The sequence below is a fragment of the Phascolarctos cinereus genome, unplaced genomic scaffold (genome assembly GCF_003287225.1).
Source record: "Phascolarctos cinereus isolate Bilbo 61053 unplaced genomic scaffold, phaCin_HiC Scaffold_3;HRSCAF=262, whole genome shotgun sequence".
Taxonomy (NCBI): domain Eukaryota; kingdom Metazoa; phylum Chordata; class Mammalia; order Diprotodontia; family Phascolarctidae; genus Phascolarctos; species Phascolarctos cinereus.
Window position 1 is genome coordinate 144,463,011 of NW_027555736.1, and position 16,432 is coordinate 144,479,442.

Genomic DNA, 16,432 nt, shown 5'->3' on the forward strand with positions numbered 1-16,432 from the left:
TTCATTCTGTTTCAAGGGTGAGACATGCATGAATGAGTAAAGTCGGGAGTTTTAACCCTGATGACAAATCGGAAGTTCTAATAAGGCATCCCTCCTTGGTTAAGCATTGATAGTACTTGGACAGAGTGGATCTTAAGCTGCACGGCTAAATGAAGGGAAATTGGGGTCATATACTGCTAGAACCTTCCACAATTTTCTCTTTGTCTCTGTCTCTGTTTCTGTGTCTCTGTGTGATTCGGTCTCTCTTTCTGTAAAAAAGCTTACTGTGTTATGGGGTCAGAATTATTTATTTACTCTTAGTTTGAAACAAATGAAACAGATGCCCTTTGGGATTGTGTAACCATATCCGGTGACAGGAATTCACCTTAAAGAGATTTCAGAGGTCAGCTTGTTACAGAGTTCAATCACCTCTAAGTTGTACAAGGGAAACTCTAGAAGTGGGTGTATTACTGTTAAGAGAGCTCCCTTTCTGCGTTGGGGCTTTATAAGACTGTAGTCATCACTCCTAGTTAAGGTGCACATACCTCCCTCAGGGACTGCTCAGTCTAGGGGACTGGAGGGTGATCAGGAGAAAGAAAAGAAAGAGAATTGTGCTGCTTCAAATAATCAGCAGTTTGTCCTAGAACCAGGGCATTCAAGGTGAGTTCTTTATTAATTTTATACTTCCTGGGAGTTCAGGGATGTCAAGACAGTGGAAATAATGAATAGAGGTCTGGACCTGGAGTCAGAAGCCATGGATTCAAATCCTAGTTTTAGCTACTTATTTGTGTGATCTTGGGCAAGTTGCTTAAATTCCCTGGGTCTTGGTTTCTACATTTGTAAAACCACCTCTGAAATGGGCTAGCAGTTTTCTCACTTCTCTTGTAGCTCTGAATCTATGATCCTGTGAGGCCACAGCATCCTTCTGTAAGTGTTATAGTCAGCTACATTAAAGAATTATCATATATAAGTGTATTCTCAAAATACTTTTAAAATCCAGGAATAATAATGTCTTCTGCTCAGAAGAAGGGCAACTAGGTGGCACACTGAATGGATTGCCAGGCCTGGAGTCAGGAAGACTCATCTTCCTGAATTCAAATCTGGTCTCAAGCTGTGTGACCCTGGGCAAGTCACTTAGCCCTGTTTGCCTCAGTTTCCTCATCTGTAAAGTCAACTGGAGAAGGAAATGGCAAACCACTCCAGTATCTCTGCCAAGAAACCCTCAAACAGGATCACAAAGAGTCAAACATGACTGAATAACAACTACTACTCAGGAGCGTGTAAATGGATTGATTGCAATACTTTACTTTTTAGCTACATCCAGCCATGTGAGAGGCCGCAGTGGTATCAAAGTCAACCAGAAATACGGCCACTAAACCATACAAAAGGATCCCTGCAGGCCACATATAGACTGAGAAAACCACATGTTAACATTACTTATGTTTTATTATATTTTTATTGTTAAATATTTCCCAATTACATTTTAATCTGGCTTGGCATATTCCTGGAGTGTGAAGGAGACTCTTTGCCTCCTGTTTGATACTTTTGGCAGGTAGATATAGCACTAGATTTGTCATCAGAGAGACAGAAATGAAAATCCTGAGCCTGACACCAACCAGCTGTGTGACTCTGAACAGGTCACCCAAGTCCTCTGAGCCTCAGACTTGTCTCCTACCCAGAAAAATCACAAATCCTTAATGTACTGATGATCTAGCATTGCTCAGCTAGAAGTAAGGAGAAATTTTCCATGTTGGTCTGGTTTACTAGGAGAGCAGTGGCAGGAGTAAAGAAGGTGGAAAGGCTGGTCTGGGAAAAGGGTAGTTTTTATGAATTGCAGTGACTTCGTTCTCAGACTCCTTCAGACATACAGCAAATCACCTACCATGATATATCACTTAGTTCCCTGTAGAGCTAAGCCGAAAAGGAGAAGGTGTTTTGGGGACCAGGGATGGGATGCCTTCTTCCTGATCCTGTACCCTAAATATTACCTTTCCACCTAAAATTTCAGGTGTGCTTAACCATATTGTCAGTCTAGGTGTGTGTAGTAGTTGTTTTCTAACCATTTTGTTGTTGTTCAGTTGTTCAGTCATGTCCAACGGTTTGTGTCCCCATTGACCATACCACAGCAGACCCTTCTATCTTCCACTATCTCTGGAAGTCCATCCAAGCTCATGTTCCATGAGTTATCTCATCTATCCATCTCATCCTCTGCCATCTCCTCCTTTGGCCTTTAGTCTTTCCCAACATCAAGGTCTTTTCCAATGAGTCTTGTCTTCTCATTATGTGGCCAAAGTATTTAAGGTTCAGCTTCAGTATTTGACCTTCCAGGGGATAGCTTGAATTAATTTCTTTAAGTATGGACTGAGTAAGGATCTCCTTGCTTTCCAAAGGACTCTCAAAAGTCTTCTTCAGCACCACAATTCAAAAGTACCACTTCTGTGGTACTCAGCTTTCCTTATAGTCCAACAGGCATACATTGCTACTGGAAAAACCACACCTTTGACTATACAGACCTTTGTTGGCAAGGTGATGTCTCTGCTTTTTAGTGGGCTGTCTAGATTTGCCATTTCTAACCATAGATCATGACAAGTACCATGAAGACTGAGGTGAGATAGACAAACTAATATCCCATGATATTAGTGAGATAAATCTTCAAAAAATGTCTTACTGTTTCATGTTCTGTCTTATCTTTTATACACTAAGTTTTGCAGCACAAGGTGAAAGGATTCAATTTTCACTTTTCTTGCTTGTGCTAAAAACAGAGGACTATGTATTGATTTAGGATCAGACCATTGATTCTAACCAAACCACAATTGCAGTCATGTTCAGTTCAATAGATAGAATTGAATTAGAATTTCTTTGTTTTTTTTCTTTCCTGAGTTTACGTAAATTTGCAAATAGAATAATTTTCTGCTCCATGAGACAGAGGTGAAACTATTTTATATATATATGTGTATATACATATATATATATATATGAAACTTTGTAAAGAAAAGTTATGTTCCTCTGTTTAAACTTCAAGATGCTGTATAGTCACAGGGAGAGTGTTCAGAGTTAGCGATTATAATAAGAATGAGGCGATAGGAACAAAGGTTGGAAGCAGGGAGGACACTTCCTAGAGAAAGCATATGTAGACTGGGTCTACACAGTCCCAAGGATCCATCTCCTTGATTAAGTTAACTATTTGATTGATTTCAGTGCCATACTTTGGTAAGAGGTGCTTTGACACAGAGTATAGACATTTAGAGGCTGTAAAACATTTTTTAAAATTATACTAAAATGTTATGCAATTTAAAAATCTGTCACATTTATATATTGATAGCACATGCACACCTTCAGCAACATAGAAAAAACTGACCACAGCATCTACTTAGCAAGAATAATTAAACTAAGTAGCCACCAGATGGTATTCATTATTTACCCCTATCTGTGAGTCACTATAGTCACTGATTTCCCTTCCCACCCAATTGCATTTATCTTAATTCCCTCTTGTACTGTTTTCATATTATGAATTACAAAGGAGATTTCAGAGAATATTTTGTTTTGCTTTCTTTCCCCAGGTGCCAAAATTGTTAGCTATGGCTCTTGTTGATTGGTTGGTTAAGAAAAAACATAGTCAGTCTGAGTGAAACAGTAGATTTGACTTTTTTTTTCTCTTACCAGTGTGTTTTGGTGTCAAATAGGTAGATGTGAATTTTTTTTTTGTGAAATGGGAGAGCAAGTGAAGCATAATTAGATCTGAAGTATACTGTGGACCTCAGAGTCAGAGTGACTGCCTCAATCCAGCCTAGTTAGATGGATTATTTGTCTGCTATGGCCAGAAGAAACTGCCCTCCTAGATGTGAAGAAAAGGTCTCCAGTCCCCACTCTTTTTTCCCTTTCCCCAAAGAGAGAAAGCAGAAACACTGGTATTGCCCCATCAACAGGGAATAATGAACCCTCTTTTTGGTGAGTTCCATTTCTTGGGGCTCTGACCTGCTGGGCATGGATCTTCTCTGATCTCACAACAAATAAATGAGTCACTAGTTTCATATAGATCATTCCCTTACAGTTGAGTTGTTTCGGTTCGGGCTAGATCAATATTGATAAATGTGGTCATCTCTCAATTATGTTTCTAAATGGGAATGAGTAAGAAGTGAAGTGGAAGACTGTTACACTTTAAAATAGATTATGTCACTAGGGTTAAGACTGGTTGTCCTGTGACTGGGTCCAGAGTCTAAGCCCTAGCTAAGGATTTTGGGAAATGTAGTTCAATGTACAGTCTTCTAGCCCACAAAGAGATGGGCATTGAATCATTCGGTTTGAACTGGACTGGCTGGGGTTCTGCTGACTGGAGAAGTTGGAGTGTCTGTAACAGATGGGGGAGCAGCTGGGGCAGCTGAGTGGTGGCGGATGAAGGACACTTTGAACGGGGACTGTGATAAGTATTGAGTGATTGGATGTTTTGGCTCAGAACTGCACTTAGTGAATGGGAACCCCACTGAGGAATGACAGAACTGGTCTTTCCCTTGGAAACCTAAACTGATAAATCATCTCCTTTTTCTCCTTCCCTTGCTCTAAGAAAGGGAGGCTGTTTTAAATCCTAAATCTGTTTCCTTTTGGTAAGCTGTTTCTCCCTGATTCATTTGTACTTTAAAGCTGGCTTTCCTTTTAAATATACAACCATTCTTAATTATCTTTAAATACAAAGAGGGGGCAGCTGGGAGGTGCAGTGGCTAGTATGCCAGGCCTGGAATCAGGAAGACTCATTTTCCTGAGTTCAAATTTGGCCTCAGACAATTACTACCTGTGTGGCCCTGGGCAAGTCCCTTAACCCTGTTTGCCTCAGTTTCCTCATCTGTAAAGTGAGCTGGAGAAGGAAATGGCAAAACATTCCAGTATCTCTGCTAAGAAAACCCCAAACAGGGTCATGAAGAGCTGGGCACAACTGAAAAATGATGGAACAACAACAAATACAGAGAGAGAGAGAAAGAGAGAGAGAGCAAGAGAGAGAGAGAGAGAGAGAGAGAAAATGGGGGAGGGGGAGGATGGTAATGGCTATGTGACCACACAAAAACTAATTAGAACAAAGGAAAAGTCTTCAGTTCAATCAGCTGGACATTTCATCTGACTTATGGGCTCAGGAACTATAATTTGGTATATTTAGAAGTTGTATAAATTTCTTTAAAGGCAGAGTTTAAACTAGATAGTGGCAGAGCTCTTGGGCCAAGGTGACAAAGTATGTCGAAGAATGTGGGTGCCTGAGACAAGAATTCCTACTCAGTGGGATTGGAGGGAGGAAAGGGAGGAGGCGACGGTGTTACTAGAAAAGCTGACCCCTTGAGTGGAGATAGGCAAGGTCAGGGAGATTCAGCCTGACTCCTTTCGAGTGGGAAAAGGGAAAGTCCTCTTCGGCAGACTCTGCCCTCCACAAAGACACCTGCTGGTTCCAGGTAGATACAGCAAATGTGCTTTCAAATATCCCTGGGCAATGGGTTCATCTATTTGCTGAGCCCTTGTCTGCTTCTGGGCTTCATCAAAAGGGCATCTTGGAAAGGGCCTGCAATGGTAAGTAAGCTAAATGTAAATTCCAATCTGTGAACGGGATCATAGAATCCTAAATTTTTTTAAGTTGAGAAGGACCTTAAAGGTTTAGTGCAGTCTTTCCGTTTTACAGATGAGGATGCTGAGGCTCAGAGAGATGAGATTTAGAACCTCATATGCCCTGTCAATCATTCTATTTAGAGAGTACAAAAATTTTACTTTAAATGGCTTTTTAAGATTGTACAACTTAAAGTGTTTTAATTTACATGTTGACAGCACAAGCCTTCAGATGTCGTTTTCATTCATGCCCAGCTCTCTGTGACCTCATTTGGTGTTTTCTTGGCAAAGATACTGGAGTGGTTTGCCATTTCCTTCTCCAACTCATTTTACAGATGAGGAAAGTGAGGCTAACAAACAGGGTTAAGGGACTTGCCCAGGGTCACACAGCTAGTAAGTGTCTAGGGCTAGATTTGAACTCAGGTCTTTCTAACTCTAGGCCTAGTGCTCTATCCACCTCTGTGCCACCTTCAACTATGGAGAAACAATTGAGCACTCAGCAAAAATAAGTTGTTAAAAACAGGAAGCTATCAAATGGTACATCTGAATAACATCTATCTCTGAGCTAGAATAGTAACTAATTCCCTTCCCACTCAACCAAATGTGTCTTAGTTACTTTTTTTTTTCTTTTTGGCAAGGCAATGGGGTGAAATTATTTCGCCAGGGTCACATAGCTAGTACGTGTCAAGTGTCTGAGGTCACATTTGAACTCAGGTCTTCCTGAATCCAGGGTTGGTACTCTATCCACTGGGCCATCTAGCTGTGTGCCCCCCACCTTAGTTACTTTTTATTATTATTATTATTATTTTCTGTGTCAAGAAGACCCAGTTTCACCTCAGGTCCCACCTCTGACACTGGCTGGGAGTGTGACCCTAGGGCAAGTCGCTTCCTCTTTCCATGCCCCAAGGCAGCTCTAAGGTTAGAAGTTACCAGAAATGTGGTGATCTGCTTTGGTAAGTGAAATTTCTTCCCTGGGAGTTGCAGCAAAGGCACAGGTCCAGTCGTAGCCGTTACTTTCCCATCATAAATTCTCCTGCCTTTGGGGTTCAGATCAGGAATCACCTCCACGAAATTTTCCCTAGCTGTTATAGCATTTTCATTCCTTAAGGTACCTTATTATATATGCACATCCCAGTGCTTAGCACTACTGGTCCCTCAATAGCTAGCATTTATCTAGCTCTTTAAGGTTTGCAAAGTATTTTATGAATATTATCTCGTTTGACCCTAATACTAACCCTGTAAAGCATTAATATCCCCATTTTACAGATGAAGAAACTGAGGCAGAAGCGGTCACGAGTGGAAAAAGTTTAAGAAGCTGTGGGTTAGGTGACTTGCCCATGGCCGCATAGTTACTAAGTGTCTGAGACAGCATTCAGACTCAGATCTTTCTGACTCCTGACTTCCTGACTCCAGCTCCAGCACTACTCCCCCTAGCTAATTGAATTGAATACCTTCCTTTATACAGGGAACAGATGTCAGTTAAACTGGCTGCTACTCCCAAACCGGCATTTAGATTTAGCTCTAGATACCTGGAAAGCTAAATATGTACTTTTGCTGATCACACAGTCTATTCTGGGGCCAGGTTTGCTCTGGAATCCTTCCGCTAAGATTTATTTTAGAGCCGTTTATATTAAACCTGGTTCCTATAGAGTCCTGTGAGGAAGCAGGAGCTGGAAAAGAAATCAGGCTCAAAGCATGAACGAGTTTTAATAGTCAAATTCAAGGTGAGACCTACCTCTCTCTCGTTCTTATTTCCTCCCCAGGTTTCTGTTCCTGGACACCAGATGCCTGAGTCCTGCGATATTTAGATGGAAGAGTGGGAAGACTTTGGGAGCCAACTCGACAAGCTGTTCTCTCTCTCTAGCAGCCTCAGCCTCTTCTAGGCAGACCTTCAGCGCTTTAGTCCTAGTGTGGCTCATTGGAGCACGGGGAAGCCGGAGCGGGTCTGTGAAGGAACAACATCAGGACTTACCAACATGAACAGTAGCAGTGAGCCGTTCGGGGCCCGGTCTGAGCCAGGCTGGTCAGAAGAAGAGCTGCAGGAAATGCTGTGGTTTTACCGGACAGAGGACTGTGAGTTCTCCGCTTCGATTCAGAAGGGGAGATTTCAGGGACTGATTAGGTCAAATTTCCATGACAATCCAGAGGCTGGGGAAAAACCTAACTTTGTTTTTCACTGGGCCCGGATGGTGCTTAGTGAATGAACATTTACTAACTGCATCAACTTGCCATAGTCTCCTTTAAGATTTTCCATTTCATGGATCGTATTGGGCTCATTTTTAGACCCAAGATGGCTGTCTCTTGTACCAGCAAGCCGAAGCAGCCCTGGGAAAAACTGTGAAGTAGGCAAAACAAACCTTCAGCAGCATCCGAACCTATCTCCCAATCAATAAGTCAGTAAACATTTATTAAGCACCTACTGTGTGCTAGGCTGGGGCAGCTAGGTGATGCAGTCGATAGAATACCAGGTTTGGAGTCAGAAAGATGTAAGTTCAAATCCAGCCTCAGACACTTACTAGCTGTGTGACTCTGGGCAAGTCATTAAATTCCTACTTACCTCAGTTCCTCATCTGTAAAATGGGGACACACTGGAGAAGGAAATAGCAAACCACTCCAGTATCTTTGCCAGGAAAACCCCAAATAGGATCATGAAGAGTCAGACACGAGAGAATGACTGAACAACAACAATAAATGTGCCAGTCTGGGGATAAAAACACAAAAACAAAAACACAGTTCCTGCCCTCAAGGAGTTTACAATCTAATAGGGGAGATAACACGCAAACAAATATATGCAAAGCAAGCTATATATAGGATAAATAGGAAATAATTAACAGAAGGAAGGTAATAGAATTATGAGGGGTGGAAGAGGCTTCCTATAGAAGGTTGGATTTCAGTTGGGACTTAAAGGAAGCCAGGAAGGTCTGCACTCAGAGCCCAGGAGAGAGAGTACTCCAGGCATGGAGGACAGCCAGATAAAATCCCCAGAGCAATTCGTGCCCTCTCCATTCTGCCCCTTAGCATTCCCCCTAACTTCTTCACGGTGACGCCGATCCTCCCTCAATGTCTTCATATTCTCTCCCCTCGACCTCTTAACAAAATCTGCTGTGAGGAAAGGATTTAAGGCTCCCTCTTACTAATGAAGTAGTCATTGATATAAGCTGAAGTATGATCCCTCCTAGAGCAACAGGCATTTTACCAGGAACCCACGCTTTAAGATAAGGTAGTCACAATATTTAATAAAGAGTTCCCTAGAGCAGGTGTTCTTAACCTTGAGGTCCAGGGAACTTGTTTTTTAAAAAAATATTTTGATGACTGTATTTTAATATAACTGGTTGCCTTTATAATTCTATCTATTTTATGCATTTACAACCAGTATTCTGAGAAGGGGGCCATAAGCTTCACCATGGTATCAAAGTGTTCGGGACAGAAAAGGTTAAGAACCCCTGCTAGAGGTATCTTTTCAGCTAATCATCCAGTGAATGAGTGAGGGTTTTATTTAGGCAACAGAAACATGAAAGTATGTCTTCTCAGTTACCTTCCTCTTGTTATAAGAACCATGTTTGTTTGTTTTTTTAAAGTAGCATTTATTTTTTCCCAATTACATGTAAAAACAATTTTTTTTTAGGCAATAGGGGTTAAGTGACTTGCTCAGGGTCACACAGCCAGTAAGTGTCAAGTGTTTGGTCTGAGGCCAGATTTGAACCCAGGTCCTCCTGACTTCAGGGCCAGTGCTCTATCCACCACGCCACCTAGCTGCCCCTAAAAACAATTTTTAACATTCATTTTTAAAAATTTTTGAGTTCCAAATTTTTTCCCTCCCTCTCTTATCTCCCCCATCCCTAAGACAGTAAGCAATTTGATATAGGTTATGTATGTGCAATTGTGTAAAACATTTTCATATTAGTCATAGTGTGAAGGAAGAAACAGACTAAAAAAAAACATGAAAAAAGTGAAAAATAGTATTCTTCAATCTGCCTTTCGATTCCAGTTCTTCCTTTGGATATGGATAGTATTTTTCATCATGAGTCCTTTGGAATTGTCTTGGATCATTGTATTGCTGAGAATAGCTAAGTCATTCAGTTGGTCATTGTACAGTATTGCCTATGTACAATGTTTGCCTGAGAAGCATTTTAAAAATTCATAGTATATATATGTCAATTTCTTAAATGCCCTATGGTAAGCCTGGTAGGGACAGAGATTCCCACGCCCACTGATGAAAATTAATAGATAGGTGCATCATTATATAATAATTGTTATATTAGTATATTATTAATAACAATATAAGAAGAAAATTAAATAGATAGGTGCATACATCAAAGCACTATAAGGTAGGAAGCCTATCTTACTGGGGCTATACATATAAGGAATTGCAAACTACCAGGATTCAAATGGATTTCAGTGTGGGAGAAAGAAAAAGAGGAGAGGAATGTCCATGGAAGAGAGAAAAGGCTCCCGTGGGGAGAGAGGCATTAGTGACAACCAGAGAGGAACCCCACTGGGATAAGCTCAACTTTTCAAAATTCACCAGTGAGGTCTTCCTGATACTCTGAAGTACACAAAATAGTGATTGGAAAACCACATGCTATTGTGTGCTCAGAGAATAACATTTAAAAATTGTTACCTTCAATTTATGATGAAACATGCTATTTACCATCAGAGAAGTATTAGATTCAGAGTACAAACTGAGTGTGCATACACATATATGTATGTGTATATATATACATACATATAAAACAGTACACATATATGCACATACACACAGGTATGTGTATATGTTTGCATATATATGGATGTACATGGATGCATACGTGTGTATATATTATAGATCTATAGGACATGGCCAATATAGGAATTTGCTTTGCTTGATACATACATGCACATTTAGAATGGGTTTTGTTTCTCTTGATTTCTCAATTGATGAGGGAAGGGTAGGTGGGAATGAGAGAATTTGGAACTGAAATAAAACGAGATTGAATTTCAAAAACCATTAGCCTCAGAAGAACGTAATCAGAAATATAAATCTGCTGTAAGAATAACCACATAATGCCAAATAGGAAATGTACCCTTTTGTTTTATTTGAGCTCCTATCTCTTCCCCAAACATGGATAAATAAAAATTAAATAAAGACAATGAAAACACATCCTCATGATTTCCTCTGAGGGCAGAAACCAAAGGGAATGAGTTTCTAATAATGATTCTGTCACCACAGGGAAGGGCTCCGTTTTCCAACCTATTAATGGGAACAATACCGCCTGCCTCTCTCTTTAAGGGACTTTTAAAAATAAACCCATTCGTTTCCATAAAACTCTGACATCCTTAGAAACAAGATGAGTTCCTTAGGACAGGAATAGGGCCATAGGTAGGAATTCTGGAAGTTGGGGCACATTCAATTGGGAACAGGAGCAATGTAAGTTAGAGCCCTCCTGTGCTTAGTTGAGATAGACTTAGGTCTTAGGAGGTGAGGAGGTTGAGGAACACAAAGCTGGAAAAAGAGTGAGGCAGAGAAACCAGGTAGTGGAGCCATCAAGGAGGATGGTGGTCCTTAGGTGACAACCACATGTATGTGGACAGGGCAGAACGAACTTTAAAAGATGTGAGATTGCTGAGTGATGGGGAGCAGGGAGTATTCCATTTGCCTCTCCTGACCCTATATAAAAGTAGGAGAGAGAAAAAGCAACCAGCCTGGGGAAAAAATGCCAAGAAACTTGTTTCCAGGGGAAAACTAGGTTTTAGTGAGTACTTGGATATAGAAGGAATAGGTGAGTTAGAAATCAAGAAAGAATAAGGAGGAGGCAATATCTCTTCCCTCCCTTACTCTATCCCATCAATGTCAGCACTGAGACAAAGCCCCAGCTGCCTAGACTGGTTCAAACTCTGGACAGGGATTTGTTTTTCCTGTCAGGCTAGGAGCTCCCTGAGACTGGAGATGGTTTATTTCTTCCTTAGCATCCCTGCCCAGTGCCCAGTAGTGAGGATAGGAGTGTGGTTGACTGACAGACAAACACGAAGCATTGTTGTATTGGATTACAAACACCAGATCCTTCTAAAAGATTGAGTAGCCAATGTTTGTTTGTATCTTTTCTTTCTACAGCAACACCATGGAATATTGCTGTCCTCGCCCTTGCATCTGTGGTATTTGTCCTGAATGTCTTCCTTCTAAGTAGAAATATCATGGCAAGAAGGTTAGAAAGTGATTTATTTAAGCTCTCTGGCCATTTTTGAATAATATAGTTCTAGGAATAAGGTGACTTTTCCTGGGAAAATCTTATTCTGGACCCTGCTTGACCTCCGTTGGCTTCTGCCCATAATTTAGAACTGGGAATATGTTACCCTCAAGGACCTCTCAGGGTCCAGCCTATGATAAATGAAACGCTGCCACCCAAATTGCCGTTAGTTACAACCCCTACAGCCCTGTGAGATTAGAGAGAGAAGAAAAGACTAAAGAAAAAAACCCAGAACATTCTCAAGATTATACTCACTATTACTTGTTCAAAATAGAATTCAGTGAAGACTTCTGGAAAATTTTTAAAATCATAGCATTCCACAGCTTCATTAACAACCTCTAGAGTTTAATGACAGGTGATATCATGGTAAGGTTATATAGTAACCAACTCACTCATTCAAAAGGTATGTTTTGAGAGCTGAGTATGTAAAAGGTAATTTGTCAATGATGGGGGTGGAGGAGGCAGAATGAAAAGATAAGATGAGCGAGCCAGGATCCTTTTCCCTAAAGAGCTGATCATCTGTCACAAACTCATCAATAGATGATATTTAGAAGCAGTGTGGTGTGTTAAAAGAAGAATCCTAGACATGGAAACAAACACAAGAGAGCTGGATTCAAAATCTCAACTCTGGAACTTAGTAGTTATATAACTATAGGCAAATTCTGGATCTGTAAAATGGGGCCAGTAACTGTGGTTATTGTTGTGAGGATGAAATAATAATGTCACGTGCTTTGGGAAATGTCAAGGACTACTTAAATATCAGTTATTATTAATGAACATTATTAATAACTACTCAAAATAATTTTGCCACAAAGTCATCAATCGATGATCATCCAATCCAATGAGCACTTATTAAACATTTACTTATGAATGGGACATGGCTTATTAAATTCTATCATTGATAGTTAGTCATCATAACACTGCCATATTATTGTTACACCACTCCTGTTTTTGAACCTCCATAGAACTTTTTGAACTTCTCTTACTATTCTTTCACTTTCTGCTTTGTGTCATTGTTATTTGTATATGTGCCTAATCTTTCATTCTATATTAAACACTTCTCTTGTATTCCCCACAGCATCTTATAAGCAATAGAAACTCAATACCTATTTGCTGAATAAATATTAGGCTGTGCCTACTGGGGGAGGTGCTGTCTATCAAATGCTCACCCCACTTTGCACCATCTAAAGATACCAATGGACACTCTAGGATATCAGCAACAGGGGCAGCTAGGTAGCACAGTGGATAGAGCACCAGCCCTGAAGTCAGGAGGACCTGAGTTCAAATCCAGCCTCACATCAAACACTTGACACTTACTAGCTGTATGACCCTGGGCAAGTCACTAAACCCCAATTGCCTAAAATTACAAAAAAAAAAAAAGATATCAGCAACAGCTCCACAGGCCTATCTCAGGCTCTGTGGAAGCTGTTGGAACTTGTCCCTTTGGCTCTGCCCCTTGGGGTTGTAGTCTAGATTCTTGTTGGGTGGTCTGTTAATTGGTTTCTAGGGTTGTTATGGATTGCTCAATCAGGTCGATACTTGATCCCCATTCTTCTCCCAGAAAACTAACAACAACAGCAACTAGTATTTATATAGCATTGTGAGGTTTGCAAAGTGCTTTACAAATGTTATCTTATTTTATCTTCATCAACAGCCCTGGGAGGCAAATACTATTATTATCCCCATTTTATAGTTGAGGAAACAGGCAGACAGAAGTTAAGGCCAAAGGGATCAATCTTGTGGTGAATGCTGGGCCTATAGTCCCAGCTGGGCATTGCTCCATGGTCTCGTGATGGTTTGTAGGCACAACTAGAGACTGCTGGGCATTGCTTCCTGCTTCTGGGCTTCATCTCTTCAGGACTACTTAACTGTCATCTTAGCTCCAATCCTTTAGGGTATGTATGATGGCAAGGACTTCTCCCTGATAAGGGCAGGTTGAAGATTATTTACTTATAGGCATCACACCCATCTAACAAAATCTAACCAAAGTTCTTTCTTTCCCTTTTTCTTTCTTTCTTTCCTCCTTTTTTTCTTTCTTTCTTTCTTTCCTCCTTTTTTTCTTTCTTCCTTTCTTTCCTTCCTTCCTTCCTTCCTTCCTTCCTTCCTTCCTTCCTTCCTTCCTTCCTTCCTTCCTTCCTTCCTTCCTTCCTTCTTTCCTTCTTTTTGTTTATTTCATTTTATTTTCAGTTCCAAATTCTCTCCCTCCCACTCTTCCCCCACCCACTGAAAATGCAAGAAATAGGATAAACACTATTCATGTGAAGTCATACAAAACATATTTCCACATTGACCATGTGGCCAAAAAGAAAAAAAAATGAAAAAAGTATGCTTCAGTCTGCACTGAGTTTCCGTTCTCCCTCTGGAAGGGGATAGCATTTTTCATTATAAGTGCTTTGGAACTGTAGTGGATCATTATATTGATCAAAGTAGCTAAGTCTTAATATGAAGTCTTTTCTTTTTAACCTCTATGTCTGGGTGGAGATTGTAGACTTCTGGTCCAGACAATTATCTAATTTAGGATCAGACATTCCCCAAATCCTCTTTGGCTTAGTTGGAAAATGAATTTAAGCCAAAACAAAAGGTAAACTGAAGAGGCAAGGTTATTATTTTCTAACCACCTGGCCTACATTCCTACCTTTATTATACAGATCTATCCCCAGCAAACCCAATAATGGAATAGGCAAGGCCAATAAGCATTTATACAACACCTACTATGTGTCAGGCATAGTGCTAAGCCCTTTACAAATGTTATCTTATTTGATCTTCACGATAAGCCTGGGTGGTAGGTGCTATTATTTCTTCATTTTACGGTTGAGGACACTGAGGCAGACAGAGGTTAAGTGACTTGCCCAAGGTCAAACAGCTTAGTGTCTGAGGCAGGATTTGAACTCAGGTCTTCCTGACTCCAGGCCCAGGACTGTATCCACTGCGTCACATAAATACATTTTCTTACCACCACAAAAATCTTGCTATCTTCTTAGAGGTATGTTGAGGAATAATTAGTAAGCTAGTTTATAGTATAGTATTTGTATAGCAATTAGTAGCAGATGACTAGAGAGGTAAGCTGGTTCCAGATTGTGACAAGAAGAATGTCAGGCTATGGGGGTGAGGGGGAGAGGAGAAGAGATAAGTGTCAGAGGGAGGATTCAAACTCGGGTCCTCTTGACTCAAGTCTAATACTCTATCCCAGAGGTTCCCAAACTTATTTGGCCTACTGGCCCCCTGGCCCCCTGGAAATCTACTTTCTTTAATCCTTTAACAATTTTTTTTTGAATTTGCATCATTTCAAAAAACTATATGTTTTTAAATGATGCATCTTAAATTTAATAATTTGTTGAAATTTTTGTTTTTTTCTGGCATTGAAATTTTGATGATTTAATATTGCATCATACAGCTGTATAATATTGTATTGTAAAACAAGTCATTTCACGCACATATTTCTGCCAGTGCATGCTGGACTTCCTGATAATGGGCAACCAATACTTGCTTGTTAAGAACTGTCAGCAGACTTGACCACTGATCAGTTATAACTTGCATTTTGTGTGTTTATTTGGAAAATAATGTAATCACTATGATTTTAACTCTATTACACAACAGATGAAACATGTACAAATGTTTTTCAAAATTTTCTTCTCTTCTTTCCTTATGCTTCCACTGCCCCCTTATTTTTATTCAACACCCCCCAACTCCACCAGAGGCTACTACCTTCCCCCCATTGGTTCAGTGCTCCCCCCACTGGGGGGGAGTATCACCCACTTTGGGAACCTCTGTATCCACTACACTGCCTAGCTGCCCCTGTTGGCAATGGGGAGCCATTAAAGGTTTTTGAGCAGGGGACCAATGTGGGTAAAATGAGATTTTAGTAAGATTAGCTTGGCTGTATATGGTTTGTAGGACATTGAAGGGAGGAGGGACTCATAATAATCTGGATAAATAATAAGGGCCTGGTCTACAGTATTGGCATTAAGTATGGAAAGGAAGGAACTGGTGAGAGACCTTTCAAAGGAAGAATCTCTTGTTCCACCACTGATGGTTCTATATATCCCACCTGTTATCTGCTGAAAGACAAAATGTTCAGTTTATATTTGAGGCCACTTATCAGACACATCCAATCTGGAATTTCTACATACATCAGACACCAAGCCCTCTGAGCTGATGACTTGAACATCCCCTAACTTCAGTGTCTGGAGTCAGGGGATGAGTATTCAGTCTTGGTTACTTGTCATTTCTTTTTTCCCCTTAGAAATCGGAAGATGAATTCCCAGGATAAACAAGCAGTGGAAACCAAATCCTCTTTTGAGATTGTGACCAACAAGGAGGGCTCTGTGTCACAGAAGGATGATAACAGCTTGGATATTTTAAAGGAAAAATTGTTCTCCCAAAACCAAAACCCAGAACAGGAAATGACTGAATTGAAAGAAACAGCTGCTACAGTTATTTCCCCAGAGTCATCAGAAGAAGTGAGATTATGGAGAACTGAAACATGAAAACCTGGGAAGTATTTTAAACACCAGGTGCCTGCTTGGTGGGTTAAAGCAAAGTTCTGCCATAGATGTCACGTTAGTCAAAGACATAAAGTAAACAGTAGCTATGGGCCAAATATTTTGTACTTAAGTAAAACTAAAGGATAAATCACAAATTAAAATGCT

General features: G+C 40.4%; 1 protein-coding gene across 2 annotated transcripts; it reads left to right on the forward strand.

Annotated features, from left to right (window-relative positions):
* The first annotated feature begins 525 nt into the window (after positions 1 to 525).
* SLC51B (SLC51 subunit beta) lies at positions 526 to 16,428 on the forward strand. Of its 2 annotated transcripts, XM_020966544.2 has the most exons (4): positions 526 to 639; positions 7,323 to 7,632; positions 11,651 to 11,741; positions 16,027 to 16,428. In XM_020966544.2, exons 2-4 carry the CDS (start codon positions 7,536 to 7,538, stop codon positions 16,268 to 16,270), a joined length of 432 nt encoding a protein of 143 aa, XP_020822203.1. In that variant the 5' UTR covers positions 526 to 639; positions 7,323 to 7,535; the 3' UTR covers positions 16,271 to 16,428. The 2 variants fall into 2 exon arrangements, with proteins under 2 accessions (XP_020822203.1, XP_078007336.1); XM_078151210.1 differs by lacking the exon at positions 526 to 639 and having other exon boundaries at positions 7,290 to 7,632.
* The last annotated feature ends 4 nt before the right edge of the window (positions 16,429 to 16,432 follow it).

Bases quoted from the DNA above. Each gene is read 5' to 3' on its own strand.
- SLC51B (XM_020966544.2), top strand. From the start codon at position 7,536: ATGAACAGTAGCAGTGAGCCGTTCGGGGCCCGGTCTGAGCCAGGCTGG. The intron at 7,633-11,650 runs GTGAGTTCTCCG...TTCTTTCTACAG, and splicing joins GTTTTACCGGACAGAGGACT to CAACACCATGGAATATTGCT. The intron at 11,742-16,026 runs GTTAGAAAGTGA...TTTTCCCCTTAG, and splicing joins AGAAATATCATGGCAAGAAG to AAATCGGAAGATGAATTCCC.